The 14,748-nt window shown below is 45.6% G+C and overlaps 1 protein-coding gene across 4 annotated transcripts in view; it reads right to left on the bottom strand.

Annotated features, from left to right (window-relative positions):
* Positions 1-7,617: 7,617 nt before the first annotated feature.
* Positions 7,618-14,748, bottom strand: part of GNE (glucosamine (UDP-N-acetyl)-2-epimerase/N-acetylmannosamine kinase) — a 33,520-nt gene continuing 26,389 nt past the window's right edge. For all 4 annotated transcript variants that reach the window (XM_087869561.1, XM_087869560.1, XM_045780330.2 and 1 more), the window contains 3 exons: positions 13,293-13,475; positions 10,550-10,666; positions 7,618-9,799 (listed from right to left, as the gene is read on the bottom strand). In XM_087869561.1, the coding sequence (XP_087725687.1) occupies positions 9,564-9,799; positions 10,550-10,666; positions 13,293-13,475 (536 nt within the window). In that variant the 3' untranslated portion in view covers positions 7,618-9,563. The remainder of the gene's footprint in view (positions 9,800-10,549; positions 10,667-13,292; positions 13,476-14,748) is intronic.

Raw genomic sequence — 14,748 nt, 5'->3', positions numbered from 1 at the left:
TGCAGGGATGGAGAATTTCCTTTTACCAGTTCGAGGACAAGGCGGCACAGCCACTGAAGGTCCACGCCTGACTTGAACGAAGAGAGCTCCAAGTTACTACGATCTATAGTAGGATTCTACGGAAGTTTCCATTTGCAAAGGGGAGTTCCATGGCTAAAAATTAATCTCTCGTTGCCCAGCTGGGATAGAGCTGGGAATCCCCTCACCAGCCCAGACATTTTCTCCCAGCTGGCTCTTGTCACTGTCCCCTACTTGAAGGGCTTGGATAGTATTTTTCAGCAGGGGTCTCTCTGGGTATGTATTACTCCTTCAGATTCAGCCAGTAAACCTGAATCAGGGTGGCATTACTTTGCGGCTAGTCCCATTACTCTGGATTCCCACAGGACACACGGTCTGTGCCAGCGCTAGCAAGTCTGCTCCTATTTCACTTGTCTGTCAGAGCCTTCAACCAGGCCTCACTGGCCAATACAGTAAGCACATGTGGTTATTTAAATAAATGAGTACATTTCTAGCCCTAGATCTCATATGCTCAATGGCCGCATGTGGTTAGGTGGCATCCCAGCTGCACAGCACAGAGAACATTTACATCATCACAGAAAGTTCTGGACCATACTGATCTACACAACAGGTACCACTAAGAGACTGCGCACCATTCAGGCTTCGACACCTGTCTTCTCTGTCTTCATCCTATCACATTTTAGGTGATGGTTCGAGCAACTAATAAAGCCAAGTCAAATCTGCTTATAGTTACCTGATATTTCCAAGTTGGAGACTGATGTAAACTGTAATACCACTCAGGAGAAGGGTAGGTATTGGCAAAAGGGAAAATTCGCCATCTCTCCTATGGTAATTATGTCTGGAGGGGAGAGGAACCTTCATTACTTTTCTGCCCATGGCCTTCCCCTCCCCCCCAAGCTTCTTAGTTGGGCATTCTTTGGCTCACATTTCTGGCCTCTTTGCTCACTCTTTCCCTTTAGCCACTTCTGGTTGCAGTCAAGTAACCACTCATTGTTCACCAACCATTTATTACTTCTGGGCCTTGCTAATGCCCTTCAAAATGTCAATCCAGTTTAAGAATCAGCTCAAAGGTCACCTCCACTTCCAATGCCTTCCCTTACTCCCCTCCGTGAGCTCCTGCGGCCCTCTACCTGGGGCAGCTTACCTTTTCATACTGTCTTGGTGGTGTTCTCTGGACTGGTCTGGCCGCCCACACCAGACGGGCTTCTTGAGGGTAGATGTGGCAGTTGTAAAAGATCAGTAAAGTCTGACATCCCCAGATTGAGGTGACTGGTGAACATGACAAAGGTACTGCTATGAGCCGTCCAAAGCTAGATCATAAAAGGCAACACAGCTTACAGCTGGTTTGTTGGAACATGCAAGCTACACAGGCTGGTGGTCCTTGTGTCACCATGTAAAAATACCACCCTGAAGCCACATTCTGTGATGAAGTCAAACCAGCCCACACAGATCCTGAAACGAAAGCAGAGAGAAATGCCTGGCCAGTCCCTAGTGTTCAAACCTCTGCTACTCCAGCTGTAACCACTGTAACTACAAGGGCATCAGATACCCTGAGCCGGAACTGCCAGGTAGAGCCTTTCCTAAATTCCTAATCCATAGAAACCATGGGAGAAATGATTACTGTTTGAACCTCTTAAATTTTGAGGTGGTTTGTTCCACAGCAGTAACTTAGAACTGTTTCTGATGCCTCCATTACCCACATGGGGCTCCAAAAGAGAAGGGAGCTGGTCCAGGAACTCAGTGTTCAACATTTAGTTTTAAACTTCTTAAAAAAAAAAAAAAGTTTAAAAAATAAATCTACTTTTTTGGGGCCACTTTGCTTTTTATATCAAATTTTGAATGTTATTTAACACAGTATTATAAGTTTTAGCCAGGGCAATTAGGCAAGAAAAGGAAAAGACAGTAAGTCTTGAAGTAAAGCTGTCAGTCTTTGCAGATAACATGACATTAAATATAGAAAAACCCTAAAGACCAAAAAATGTTGGAATAAATTCAGTAAAGTTACAGGACACAAAATCAATATACAGCAATCTGTTGCATTTCTGTATACTCATAACTACCAGAAAGAGAAATTAAGAAAACAATCCCTTTTACAGTGGCATCAAAAAGAACAAATACCCAGGGAAAAATTTAAAGAGTAAAAGACCTGTACACTGAAAACTCTTAGGAGATTAACAAAGGAAACTGAAGACAAATAAATGGAAAGATACTCCATGTTTACAGATTGGAAGATTATTAAAATATTCACACTACCCAAAGCAGCTTACAGATTCAGTGCAGTCTCTCAAAATTCCAGTGGCATATTTTAAAACAATCCTAAGGGGTACCTGGGTACAGCAGTCGGTTGAGTGATCAACTCTTGGTTTCATCTCAGGTCAAAATCTCAGGGTTGGGAGATCGAGTCCCGTGTCAGGCTCTGTGCTCAGCATGGAATCTGGTTAAGACTCTCTCTCCCTCTGTCTACCCTTCTCCCCCCCTACCAAATAAATAAATCTTAAAAAATAATCCTGAAATGTGTATGGAACCCCAAAAGACCCCAAAGAACCAACACAACCTTGAGAAAGAAGAACAAAGCTGGAGGCATCATGCTCCCTAATTTCAAACTAGATTACAAAGCTATAGTAATCAAAATAGTATGGTCTAGAGTGACAGAATGGAGAGCCTAGAAATAAACCAATGGCTTTAAGGTTAGTTAATCTATGACAAAGGAGGCAAGATTATATAACTGAGAAAAGACCATCTCTTAGTAAATGCTGTTGGGAAAGTTAGATCACTATACCACATGAAAATTAACTCAAAATGGATTAAAGACTTGAATGTAAGACCTGACACCAATAGGCAGTAAGCTCCTTGACCTCGATTTTGGTGATTTTTTAAAAATCTGACCCCAAAAGCAAAAATGAACAAGTGGGATGTCAAACTGAAAAGCTCCCGCACAGCAAAGGAAACCAACAAAATGAAAAGGCAGCCTGATGAATGGAAGAAAGTATTTTCAAATCGTTATCTGCTAAGGGGTTAATATCCAAAATATATTTTAAAACCCCTATGACTCAGGGCGCCTGGGTGGCTCAGTTGGTTAAACATCTGCCTTCAGCTCAGGTCAGGATCCCGTGGTTCTGGGATTGAGCCCCACGTCGGGCTTCCTTGTTCAGCAGGAGTCTGCTTCTCCCTCTCTCTCTGCCGCTCCCCCTGCTGTGCTCTCTTGCTCTCTCTCAAATAAATAAAATCTTTAAAAAGTAATAAAAACTATTAATAGCAAAAACAAACTAAGGGGCGCCTGGGTGGCACAGCGGTTAAGCGTCTGCCTTTGGCTCAGGGCGTGATCCCAGCATTATGGGATCGAGCCCCACATCAGGCTCCTCTACTATGAGCCTGCTTCTTCCTCTCCCACTCCCCCTGCTGTGTTCCCTCTCTCGCTGGCTGTCTCTATCTCTGTCGAATAAATAAATAAAATCTTTAAAAAGTAATAAAAACTATTAATAGCAAAAACAAACTAAGGGGCGCCTGGGTGGCACAGCGGTTAAGCGTCTGCCTTTGGCTCAGGGCGTGATCCCAGCGTTATGGGATCGAGCCCCACATCAGGCTCCTCTGCTATGAGCCTGCTTCTTCCTCTCCCACTCCCCCTGCTTGTGTTCCCTCTCTCGCTGGCTGTCTCTCTCTCTGTCGAATAAATAAATGAAATCTTAAAAAAAAACAAAAAACTAAAAACCCAACTAAAAATTGGGCAGGAGATCTGAACAGATATTTTTCTAAAGATAAACAGACGGCCAACAGATCGATGAACAGATGCTCAATAGCCCTAATCAGGGAAATGCAAATCAAAACCACCATGAGATACCACCTTGTACCTGTTACAATGGCTGTTACCAAAAAGACAACAAATGTTGGGGAGAATGTAGAGAAAAGGGAACCTTTGTGCTGTGTTGGTGCGAAAGCAAACTGGTGCAGCCACTGTGGAAAACAGTGTGGAGGTTCCTCAAAGATTAAAAGTAAAACTACCAGGGACATACGTGTAGGTGGCTAAGTCAGTTAAGCATCTGACTTGATTTCTGCTGGGATCATGATCTCAGGGTTGTGAGATCAAATCCTGTGTCAGGCTGCATGCTCAGTGGGGAGTCTGAAATTCTCTCTCCCTCTCTGCTCCCCCCCCCTCTCTAAAAAACCCTTAAAAATAAAAGTAGAACCACCATATAATCCAGCAATTCCACTTCTGGGCATTTTTCCAAAGAAAAGGAAAAGTCTCACTTGAGAAAACAAATGCACCCCCGTGTTCGTTGCAGTATTATTTATAAATAGGCAAGATACGGAAACAACGTAAGTGTCCATCAGTGGATAAATGGCTAAAGAAAACGTGTATGTGTATGTGTGTATATATCTATTATTACATATTTCCTGTATAAATATATATATATTGTTCACATATCTATATATATATACACACACACACTGTGAAGTATTATTCAGCCATAAAAAATATATATTCCCATTTGTGACATGGATAGACCTTGAGGACAAAGTCAGAGAAAGACAAATACTGTGTGATCTCACTTGTATGTGGAATCTGAAAACCAAAAACCAAAAACCGTGCTCACAGAGAACCAGTAACAGACTGGTGGTTGTCAGAGATGAAGGGTGGGACGGGGTAGGTGAAATGGGTGAAGGGGGTTGAAAGGTACAAATTTCCAGTTATCAAAGAAGTCCCGGGGAAGGGAGGCAGAGCACGGCAAGTGGAGTCCGTAACGGAGGCCTACCTTGTAGACGGCGCACGTTCCGTTCCACAGCACGCAACAAAGGGAGCATGGCAACGAGATGAGTCCAGTGAGTTTTCTGGTTTCCTGGTGCATATAAATGTTTATACTGTAGTCTGTTAGGCCTGCAACAGCATTGTGTCTAGAAAATGTACATACCTTCATTAAAAAAATGCTAGCCATCACCTGAGCTGTCAGCGAGTTGTCATCTTTTTGCTGGTGGAGGGTCTTGCGCTCGGAGTTGCCGGCTGCTGACTGACCAGGGCGGTGGTTGCTGACGGCTGGGGCGGCTGCGGCAAGTTCTTAACAGAAGACACCGATGAAGTTTACCGCACCGATTGACTCTTCCTTTCACGAACAATTTCTCTGTAGCATTTGATCCACAGAATTTCTTTCGAAATTGCAGTCAGTTCTCTCAAACCCTGCCGCTGCTTTATCAACTAAGTTTATGTAATTTCTAAATTCTTTGTCATCATTTCAGCAGTCTTCATGACATCTCCACCAGTAGATTCCATCTCAAGAAATCACTTTCTTTGCTCATCCATAAGGAGCAACTCCTCATCCATTAAAGTTTTATCCTGAGATCATAGCAATTCAGACCTCTTTAGGCTCCACTTCTAATTCTGGTTCCCCTGCTATTTCCATCACATCTGCACTTACTTCCTTCACTGAAGTCTTGAGCCCTCAGAGTCATCTGTGAGGGTTAAAACTTCCAAACTGCTGTTCCTGTTGATATTTTGACCTCTTCCATGAATCACTGTGTTTTTTTTTTAAGTAGGCAACATGGGGCTTGAACTCACCAAGACCCAGAGATTAAAACCTGAGCTGAGACCAAGAGCTGGACACTCAACCAACTGAACCACCCAGGTGCCCCACGAATGTTCTTAATGGCGTCAGGAATGGTGAATCCTTTCCAGGAGGTTTTCGATTAACTCTGCCCAGATCCGTCAAAGGAATAACCAACCATGGCCGTTACAGCCTGGCCAAATGTATTTCTTAAACAATAAGACTTGAAAGTTGAAATAACTCCTCGATCCATGGGCTGCAGGGTGGATGTTTTGTTAGCAGGCTTGAAAACCATATTCATGTCATTGTACATCTCCATCAGAGCTCTTGGGTGACCAGGTGCCTTGTCAGTGAGCGGTAATACTTCAAAAGGAATCTTCTTTTCTGAGCAGGAGGTCTCAACAGAGGGCTTAAAATGTTCAGGAAACCATGTCGTAAACAGATGTGCTGTCATCCAGGCTTTGTTCCATTTACAGAGCACAGGCAGCGTAGACTTAGCATCATTCTTAAGGGCCTAGGATTTTCGGAATAGTCTATGAACACTGTTTCAGCTTAAAGCCAGCAGCTGCATTAGCCCCAAGCAAGAGAGTCACCCTGTCCTCTGAAGTTTGAGGCCAGGCATTGACTTCCCCTCTCTAGCTCTGCAAGTCCTAGAAGGCATCTTCTTCCCATAGAAGGCTGTTTCGTCTCCTCTGAAAATCTGTTGTTTAGTGCGGCCACCTTCATGAATCATCTTAGCTGGATCTTCTGGAGAACCTGCTGCTTCACCTGGCACTGCTAGCTTCCGACTTTCTTCTGTAGCTTCCTCAGCTCTCCCGGCCCTCACGGAACTGCAGAGGGTTAGGGCCTTGCTCTGGATGAGGCTTTGGCTTAAGGGAATCTTGTGGCTGGTTTGATCTTCCATCCACCACTAAAACGTTCTCATTTCAGCAATAAGGCTGTTTTGCTCTCTTATGATTCATGTGTTTAGCAGAGTAGCACTTTTAATTCCCTTCAGGAACGTTTCCTTTGCATTCACAGCTTGGCTATTTGGCGTGAGAAGACTAGCTTTGGCCTGTCTCGGCTTTTGACAGGCCTTTTTCACTCATCTCTAGCTTTTGATTTAAAGTGAGAAACATGTAACTCTTCCTTTCACTTGAATACATAGAGGCCATTGTAGGGTTATTAATTGGCCTAATTTCAGTATTGTGTCTCCGGGAATAGGGAGTTGTGAAGAGAGGGAGAGAGATGGAGGCATGGATGGGCAATGGACCAGTCAGAACACAGCATTTCCCGATTAAGTTCACCTATCCTGTATGGGTGCAGTTCGTGGTGCCCCAAAACACGACAGTAACATCAAAGATCACTGATCACAGATCACTGCAACAAATATAATAATGAAGAAGTTTGAAATATTACAAGAGTTACCACGATATGACACAGAGATGCAAAGTGAGCACATGCTGGAAACATGGTGCCAAGAGACTTGTGTGATGCAGGGTTGCCACAAACCTTCAATTTGTAAAATCATATTATCTGTGAAGCGCAAAAAGAGCTATGTCTATACTATATATATGCCTATACTGTGTATTTGAAAGCTGCTACAAGAGTAGATCTGACACATTCTCATTACAAGAAAGAAAAGTTCTACGTATATGGTAATGGTTCCTTCACTGTGGTGATCATTTTGCAATATATAAATATTATATAGAAATGCTTCCTATTATCAAAAAAATTGTTAAGAAATTCATACTAGATACCTTAAGAAGTTACATGACCTTCAGGGGCACCTGGGTGGCACAGCGGTTAAACGCCTGCCTTCCGCTCAGGGCGTGATCCTGGCGTTATGGGATCGAGCCCCACATCAGGCTTCTCCGCTATGAGCCTGCTTCTTCCTCTCCCACTCCCCCTGTTTGTGTTCCCTCTCTCGCTGGCTGTCTCTATCTCTGTCGAATAAATAAATAAAATCTTAAAAAAAAAAAAAAAGTTACATGACCTTCAAAATGTGAGCAGTCCAACAGTATAAATCTCCTCTGGAAAGAGATTTTAACTAGAGAGTTAATTAAGAAAACAAAATGCAAAAATGTTAGGATTTCCACAAAGAAATATATTTATTTTTTCTTTAGAATTTGGCTCAGAACATAAAAATATTTACATTAAAATAAATTAATACATGATTATTTAACTATAGGTAATAATTATGTTGGAATATATTAGCCTTTCCATGAATTTAATAAAAATTAAGATTTGGTTTTAGATTTAATACCATCCTTCCAAATATTTGGTATGAAACTTGGTAGCAGTGCAACTCTATGGTGTACAAAGCAGTTACAGATGTCACCAAGGAACCACCAATGCCCCTTCAATAGTCTGCCACCTCACCCCGGACGCGGATGGCCAAGCAGACTAGCTTCCTTCCTAGGAATCACTGTGGAATTTTTCAACAATAACCAGAACCTGGAGATCATTTCAGGGCTGGTGGAATTCTAGGAATCAGCCAACCTATCTTTTCACATTAACCTACCAGGAAGGAAGTGGTTCAAATGCAGTATTGATTCTTTCACTTTATTTTGTATGCTAACACCAAAACAATGCAAACCTTCAGGTTTTCCTAAAATAAAAATCTGAAAAACATGCATATGCTTTTCTAGATCATCTAAAAGTACCCATAAAAACCTGTCACTAGACCAAATACCATATTGGCAAAATGTCCACAGCGTAGAGGAATATTTGATTAAATGTATCGCTGAGGGACAGGATCAAAGGCAAATTGAGTCAGTCTTATTAAAGCTGTTGGTAGTATGAAGTGAATTGGGATATATTCACATTTTGCAAGTTTTTTATATGAAAGGTGGTGTGGCATAGCAGAAAAGCACAGAGGGACCTGGGATCAAACCCTATTCTCTAAGACTCACTAGCCACGGCTTTACGTACATCACTTCAGCACCCCAGGACTGAGTCTGGGGTTGTATAAAATGGAAATTGGGACACCCACCTCCCAGGCTGTACGAATTTAGAATAATGTATATGAAGCACCTAGATCAGAGCCTGGCATACAGTAGGCACTTAATAAATGGTGGGTATTAGTACTTCTAGGTTAAAATGGATAGCAAGGACCTTGGCCTTTGTATCTTGACACCAAAGAAAGCACAGAATCTCATTCAGCCAGAACCCAGATTCACGATACGGGCTCTACAGACGCTGCCTTAGTAGCTACTGCAGGGTCGTATTCAACATGAGTATGAAAAGTTACTGAAGGGAGAGGTAGCTGGCGGTAGCAAAGATCCTTTGGGGATGGTTCATCTCCTTTCAGAGGCTGTAAGTCCTAGTGGCTTCTCAGCTGTCCTTAAGATAAGGACAAGGTCAGTAAGGCCACTGTCATTCAGATCCCTCAAGTTGCTCAAGATTCTGCGAGAGTGATAAATAACATCGTTAAGCAAACATCTGGGGGAGACAGAGGTGTCCAATGTCTTGACTGCGGTGATGGTTTCACAGGTGTGTACGTATGTCAAAGCTTATCAAATGGTACACTTTTAAAAATACCTCAGTAAAGCTGTTTTTTTAAAAGAAGTTTACTTCAGCCTTTCACAGTGAGATTTCCTTCTGTTTCCTGACCGGATCCCTTTCTGCAATCTGAGTTGAGGGTCAGAGGAGGAAGGGAGAACAGTCCACACTCCAGTCTTGAGGCCCCGCCTCAGGCAAGGCCTGCAGGTCTCCGCGGTCCAGCTAGTAAGCACAGCCCCGAGGCATCCTTGTCCACGACCACAGCTCCTTTGGCACAGAACATTGTGACTGGTACTTACAGGGTTTGAGCTGAAGTGACCCCAGAAAGAGCAGCATCTACAAAAATGGGGGGGTTGGGAAAGGGAGCTCCAAAGAGGAGACTAAAAGCAAAAATTTAACTCCCGAAGTCACCTGCCAAATACCACATTTAAATACCAAATCTGCTTTTTAAAAGAAATGCTTGTCTAAGAGACAACCTGATTCCACAGAGAAGCTCTGCGACTCGCTCCAGGTCCCCTCCTGGGAGGCCTAGCAGATCCTGCGAGTTGTGTAGTCCAGAACCATGCTGGCGGCACCGAGCAGGGCAGGGTCCGCCAGATCCGAAACCACCACGTCCACGTCCTGAACCGAGGACAGGGCTTGCTGGCGGATGACGTCTTTGACGGTGTGGACGTAGTGACTGGCTAGGACCCCGGAGAGGATCACAAGGGAAGGGTTTATGGTGTGGAGGACGTTCACCACCCCAAGACCCAAAGCCGTTCCAGCTACAAGAAAACAAAAATGAAAGTCAGTCTCGAGAGCCAAATCAAAACCGTCAGAGGGCGTCTGGGCGGCTCAGTCGGTTAAGCCTCTGCCTTCGGCTCAGGTCCTGATCTCGGGGTCCTGGGGTGGAGCCAGCGCTGGGCTCTTTGCTCAGCGGGGAGTCTGCTTCTGCCTCTGCCCCTCCCTCTGCTTGTGCGCTCTCTCTCTAAGTCAAATCTTTAAAAAACAAAACAAAACAACAAAAAAACGCCAGAGGATGGTGGAAAGAGTCAGCAGCCCAGACTCCTTAGTTACATGCACACTACATAACAGAAAGCGGTACTTGAAAGTTATTCGTGATTTATTCTTAATAAGAGAAAATGATGTTATGCTTTGAAATAAAAAACGCTTGGTATACTATATACTATAGCATATGATCTCAACTATGTAAAAAAAAAAATAGCAAAGACTGGAAGGAAATGTTAACAGTTCATCTCTGAACAGTAAAACCTGAAGTGATACTTTCTTACTCTCACATTTCTCCAGATTTCCTGAAGGACGAACAAGTAGTCTATTCATAGTTGTAAAACAAAACAACAAACCTGTGTAATAAAGGTAAGGCTGCCAAATACCTCGAATGCCATTCCCTTTTTCTCAGAAAGCAGGGAAAACCTCGGAACACACGCCGCGGAGCGCTGACCCCGAGCGAAGCTGGGTATGTGCGGGAGCCCCGGGCAGAGCCAGGGCGGAGCCGCCCGGAGCCACACGCTCACCTGTTCTCAGGATGCTCTGGGCCTTCGCATTGCCAAGTTTTGCAGCTTGGATGAGGTGGACCGCGCCCACGGCCTCGTCTTTCGGCACGGACATCCCTTCCACCAAGAGCAGGTCCTCTGTATGAGCGGAGGGGAGAAGCGGCAGTCATCAGCGAGCCGTGGCAGCCCTGCAGGGGGTCGGGCTGAGAAGTCCGCCTGCGGGCAGCAAGCCCCCAAGCGGGAAGACAGCGTGTTCTTTGCACACTGGCAAAGCTTTCTGTCACTCCCAAGTGTCCACATACACTGCTCCAGAGGCCGCTGCGGCCCTCCTCCTGCCTTGGTTACACATCATCCAGAACTTCCCCAACTGGAAAATCCTCACCTCCGACCACAGCCCGCTAGCCAGCCCCCTAGCTTCCGACTTCTCACTCCACATGCAACAGAGACTCGCCTGTTTCTCTCCTTCCTTTATCCATCCCAGGTGCACGTCACACCACTTGCAGGGCCCCCCGTTCTACGGCAGTGCCTAAAGCACTGACACGGACGGGGGTTCATTCGCCAGCTCGGCCACGACCAGCTGCACAACCCCACCCAGGTCACATCACCTCTATACTCTTCTCTTCTCTAGAAAGCGGGGGTAACACACGTAACCTAACAGGATTATCTGAGGAACTAAATGAGATCACGGACGTAAAGAACCTAGATGCTGGCCAGAGGCAGTGCTCACTGAACAGTAAGTAGGTCTGTTATCTGTAGTCCTTGTCCGCCCCTCACTCTGCCCGTCAACAACCCAGGTCCATCTTCCTCCTCATCTGCTATCACACTTGGGCTCTGATGAGAGCAAATCCCAACCATGCAGGCTGCTACCCCCCCCCACCCAGGGGTCTCCTCACAGCTGCTCTGCCAGCTCTCTCCCATTCCCCCTCATGGCTCTCAGCTTCCACCACCTCAAACCTTTTACCCCGCCCCCACTACCACGAGATCTCTGGACTGCTGACCTCTCTGACGAAGGACCCCACGAGGCAGGGTTTCCCTTACTTCCTGCCCCTGCCTAAAAACATGTCTGTATTTGCCTACCTTCACTCCTCTCGCACTCTCAGGCCCTCTACCCAGGCCTTGCAGCTCATCTCCTCCCCACTCCTCAGGGGCCTTACGGTAGGGACTCAACTGCCCTTCTCTCCTGCATCCTCCACCTTCACTTCCGTCCCCGCGGTCTGCTTGCCGCCAGCAGGTGCTCACAATCTCCCTGTCCTCAAAGCACTTCTTCCCTCTTAGTGTAGTCAGGCCTCTGCTCCTGCTATTTGAATGCACTCTTTCATAAGACATGCATTTGCCCCCAGAAGGACAGAAACTGGTTCTTGAGGCAAAAAACAAAACAAACAAAAAACGCCACCTCCTCTTTTTATACAAATAGTACATAAACACAAGCACATAAACAGTACATCTGGGGCACTTAAGTATCATGTGTCGGGGCGATGATTAGGGAAAAAATGTCCAAACAGGTTCCTAAGGGAGGCTAACGATAAAAATGAAGAAATGAAGTTGAAAAACAAAGTTTTCAGGGTTTCAGGTGATGTTCTCATGGCCAAAGCCAATGAACTCTTCTGATTTCCTCTTACTCATAAGCAGCACTTGACATTCCCAAGTACGCCCTCCTTGAAACACTGTCCCTTTGGCTTCTGTGACTTGACCCTTTCCTGGTTTTCCTTTCTGCCCAATGCTGTTTTGCAGGATTCCACCCCTGACTCTTGCCTCACTCCGAATCTCAGAGGTTTAACTGCCACCTCAGGGCTGATGATTCCCAAAGCCCCATCTGTAGCCCAGTCCTCTCTCCTGAGCACCAGACCCCCGTAGCCAGCTGCCGCCTACACATCTCCAGCCGACGTCCCACAGCCACCCAACCATCCCCTTCCGCCACAGCCTGCTCCTCCCAGCCTGTCCAGCTAGAAAACTGGAAGTCACTCTAGAACTGCACCATTTAAAGCTACTCCATTCGACTATTTTTCTCCCAGAAAACAAAAAGTTACAGTTTAGTGAAGAGTCTGAAATTTAGATCTGACCATGTTTTTCCCCCAGAAGTTCTCAACGGCTTCTCCATGCTCCATTCTGCTGGTGTTGGCCAACCTCTTGCTACGCTTGACTCTACCTTGCCCTTTATGCACCCACAGCACTGTTTCCCAGGCTTGGAAGTATCGCGGGCTCATCCCAAATTGCCCTGCCAATTCTATTTACCCTTTCTCAACCCCCCGACAGCACCCTAACACTCCCTTCCCCCTCTGAACAGGGCAGGGATGGATCACTGGTGTCCTTATATGCATCTACATTCCCTGGCCATCGTTCTCAGTGCACTTGACACTATAATGATGGTAAATGACTCCCTCTTGCATTAGACTAGAAACCACCCTGACCTTTATAACATGTTCAGAAATAGCTTTAATTCAAATAGACTTCTCAGAGTTCACAACTGTAATATGTTAATCCATTTACTTTCTCGGCTAGGGGCTGAGAAAAGAACAATCAAAGCTTCCCCACTATACTGGAGCTCAAGACCCGTGTCCATCCCCAACACTGGAGAGGAAAGTGTTAATATGGGTCAGGACTAAGGGGATTTCAGAGAGCTTCGGTATGAGGAAGCCCCACCTTTCCTCCAGGAAGGGAGAAGGGTACAAGTTCTGGCTTCAGTGTCCAGCTCTCTTTGGAGTATCTACTTTGAAATACTGGTCTACCATTTAGCTATTTAATTCCTCAGGCGAAAGAAACCAACCATCATGTAGCTTCTTTGCTTCCCTCTGCAAGGCCATGCCAGAGGCGTAGGCTTCAATACACCCGTGACTTCCGCAGGAGCAATCAGGCCCATCCAGAGACACAACAAGGTGGCCAAGTTCTGCGGCACAGAAGGAGCTTCCGTGGATCAGCTCGTGCTGATGGATGATCCCCCCGCCAATTCCTACGGCGAGAGAACAATCACTGAGGTGGCTCTTCAGCTGAAACAGGAAGCTGTGCTATAGCAACGCCTCGTCTACGTAGCAAAGCTCTGGAATGTGAGGTTCTTTATGATGCCTTCTTTCCTAAGTAGCTGAAACTTACCAACTACCAATACTTGACCTGGAAGCATTTTGGAGGGAAATATTTTAAGCAGGTCCCTAACCCGAACCCTAATGTTGCAACCCTGGTTGCATCTACGTGGCTCACTGTGATTTCAACCACAGCTGTGGGGAACGGATCCACGCAGGCCCAGACTCCCCATGTGACGACAATATGCCACCTCAAGCTCCCACTGCCTGTCTCCTCACCAAGGCCACCTCAACACTAAAGGGCCTAGTCATCCATGAGAGCACAGGACAACCTCAACCAAGCAAGACAAGAGCCAGCAGATTCCAGTGGACAATTCTGGATGGCCTTCTGCAGACTTCTTGGGAGGTTCTGGTAGATTTCAGCCCCCACTGCCCTCAAGGCAACTTGGATAACGGCTTTCCACCTACTCTGTTCTAGTCTTCTCACTCCTTCACTCCTGCTTCTCAGGATCACTCCAACATAAAATACCCCAAGTCTTCATCTTAGGCTCTGGTGTAGGGGAAACCCAAGAGAAGACCATCTTTCCAAAATACATCATACACCACCCTTTCTTAAACAGAGCATAAGAAATATGATTTTGCCTCTTCTTAATGCCACCATGTCTAAAAATCTGTGACTCTGAATATGAATATCAATGACTTGTTTTGCAGAGTTTAGGAGTCATTAAAGAGGAAAGCCTGAGAAGGCCCTGCTTTTTAGACTCATCCTGCCATCGGTTACTTCCTGGGGCACTACTCTTCGCCTCCACCCCTCTAATTCGCAAACTCTCAGCTCTGACAGGAGATCTAGGAAATGACAGCCAAGCTTGCTAAAACTGTGTCTGAGACTAAGAGACGAAGGGCCTGAGCTTCCAGAGGGGGTAGTGTAATGCAGAGTTTACGGGCACCCAAGCTGTGAGGTTAGACGTAACTGGGGTCAAATGGCGGCTCAACCACCTCCTAGCTGAGTCAGTCTCCTCCTTCCAAAAACAAACTAGGATATCAGCAAAAATGGCAGAGTAGGCAACTCCAAAAGTCCATCCCTCCGCTAAAGCAAGGAATGAACTGGCAAAAACTGTCAGAACCAATTTTTTGGGAATTCTGCAAACTAACAAGATTGTAAGAACCAGGGAAATGCTTCATCAGGCAAAAAAACAGCTAAATTTT

Source organism: Ursus americanus, chromosome 18 (assembly GCF_024610735.1).
Source record: "Ursus americanus isolate L20-20 chromosome 18, mUrsAme1.1.p, whole genome shotgun sequence".
In the NCBI taxonomy this organism is placed as follows: Eukaryota; Metazoa; Chordata; class Mammalia; order Carnivora; family Ursidae; genus Ursus; species Ursus americanus.
The sequence above is the reverse complement of the archived record's forward strand: the minus strand, read 5'-3'. Positions and strand labels throughout refer to the sequence as shown.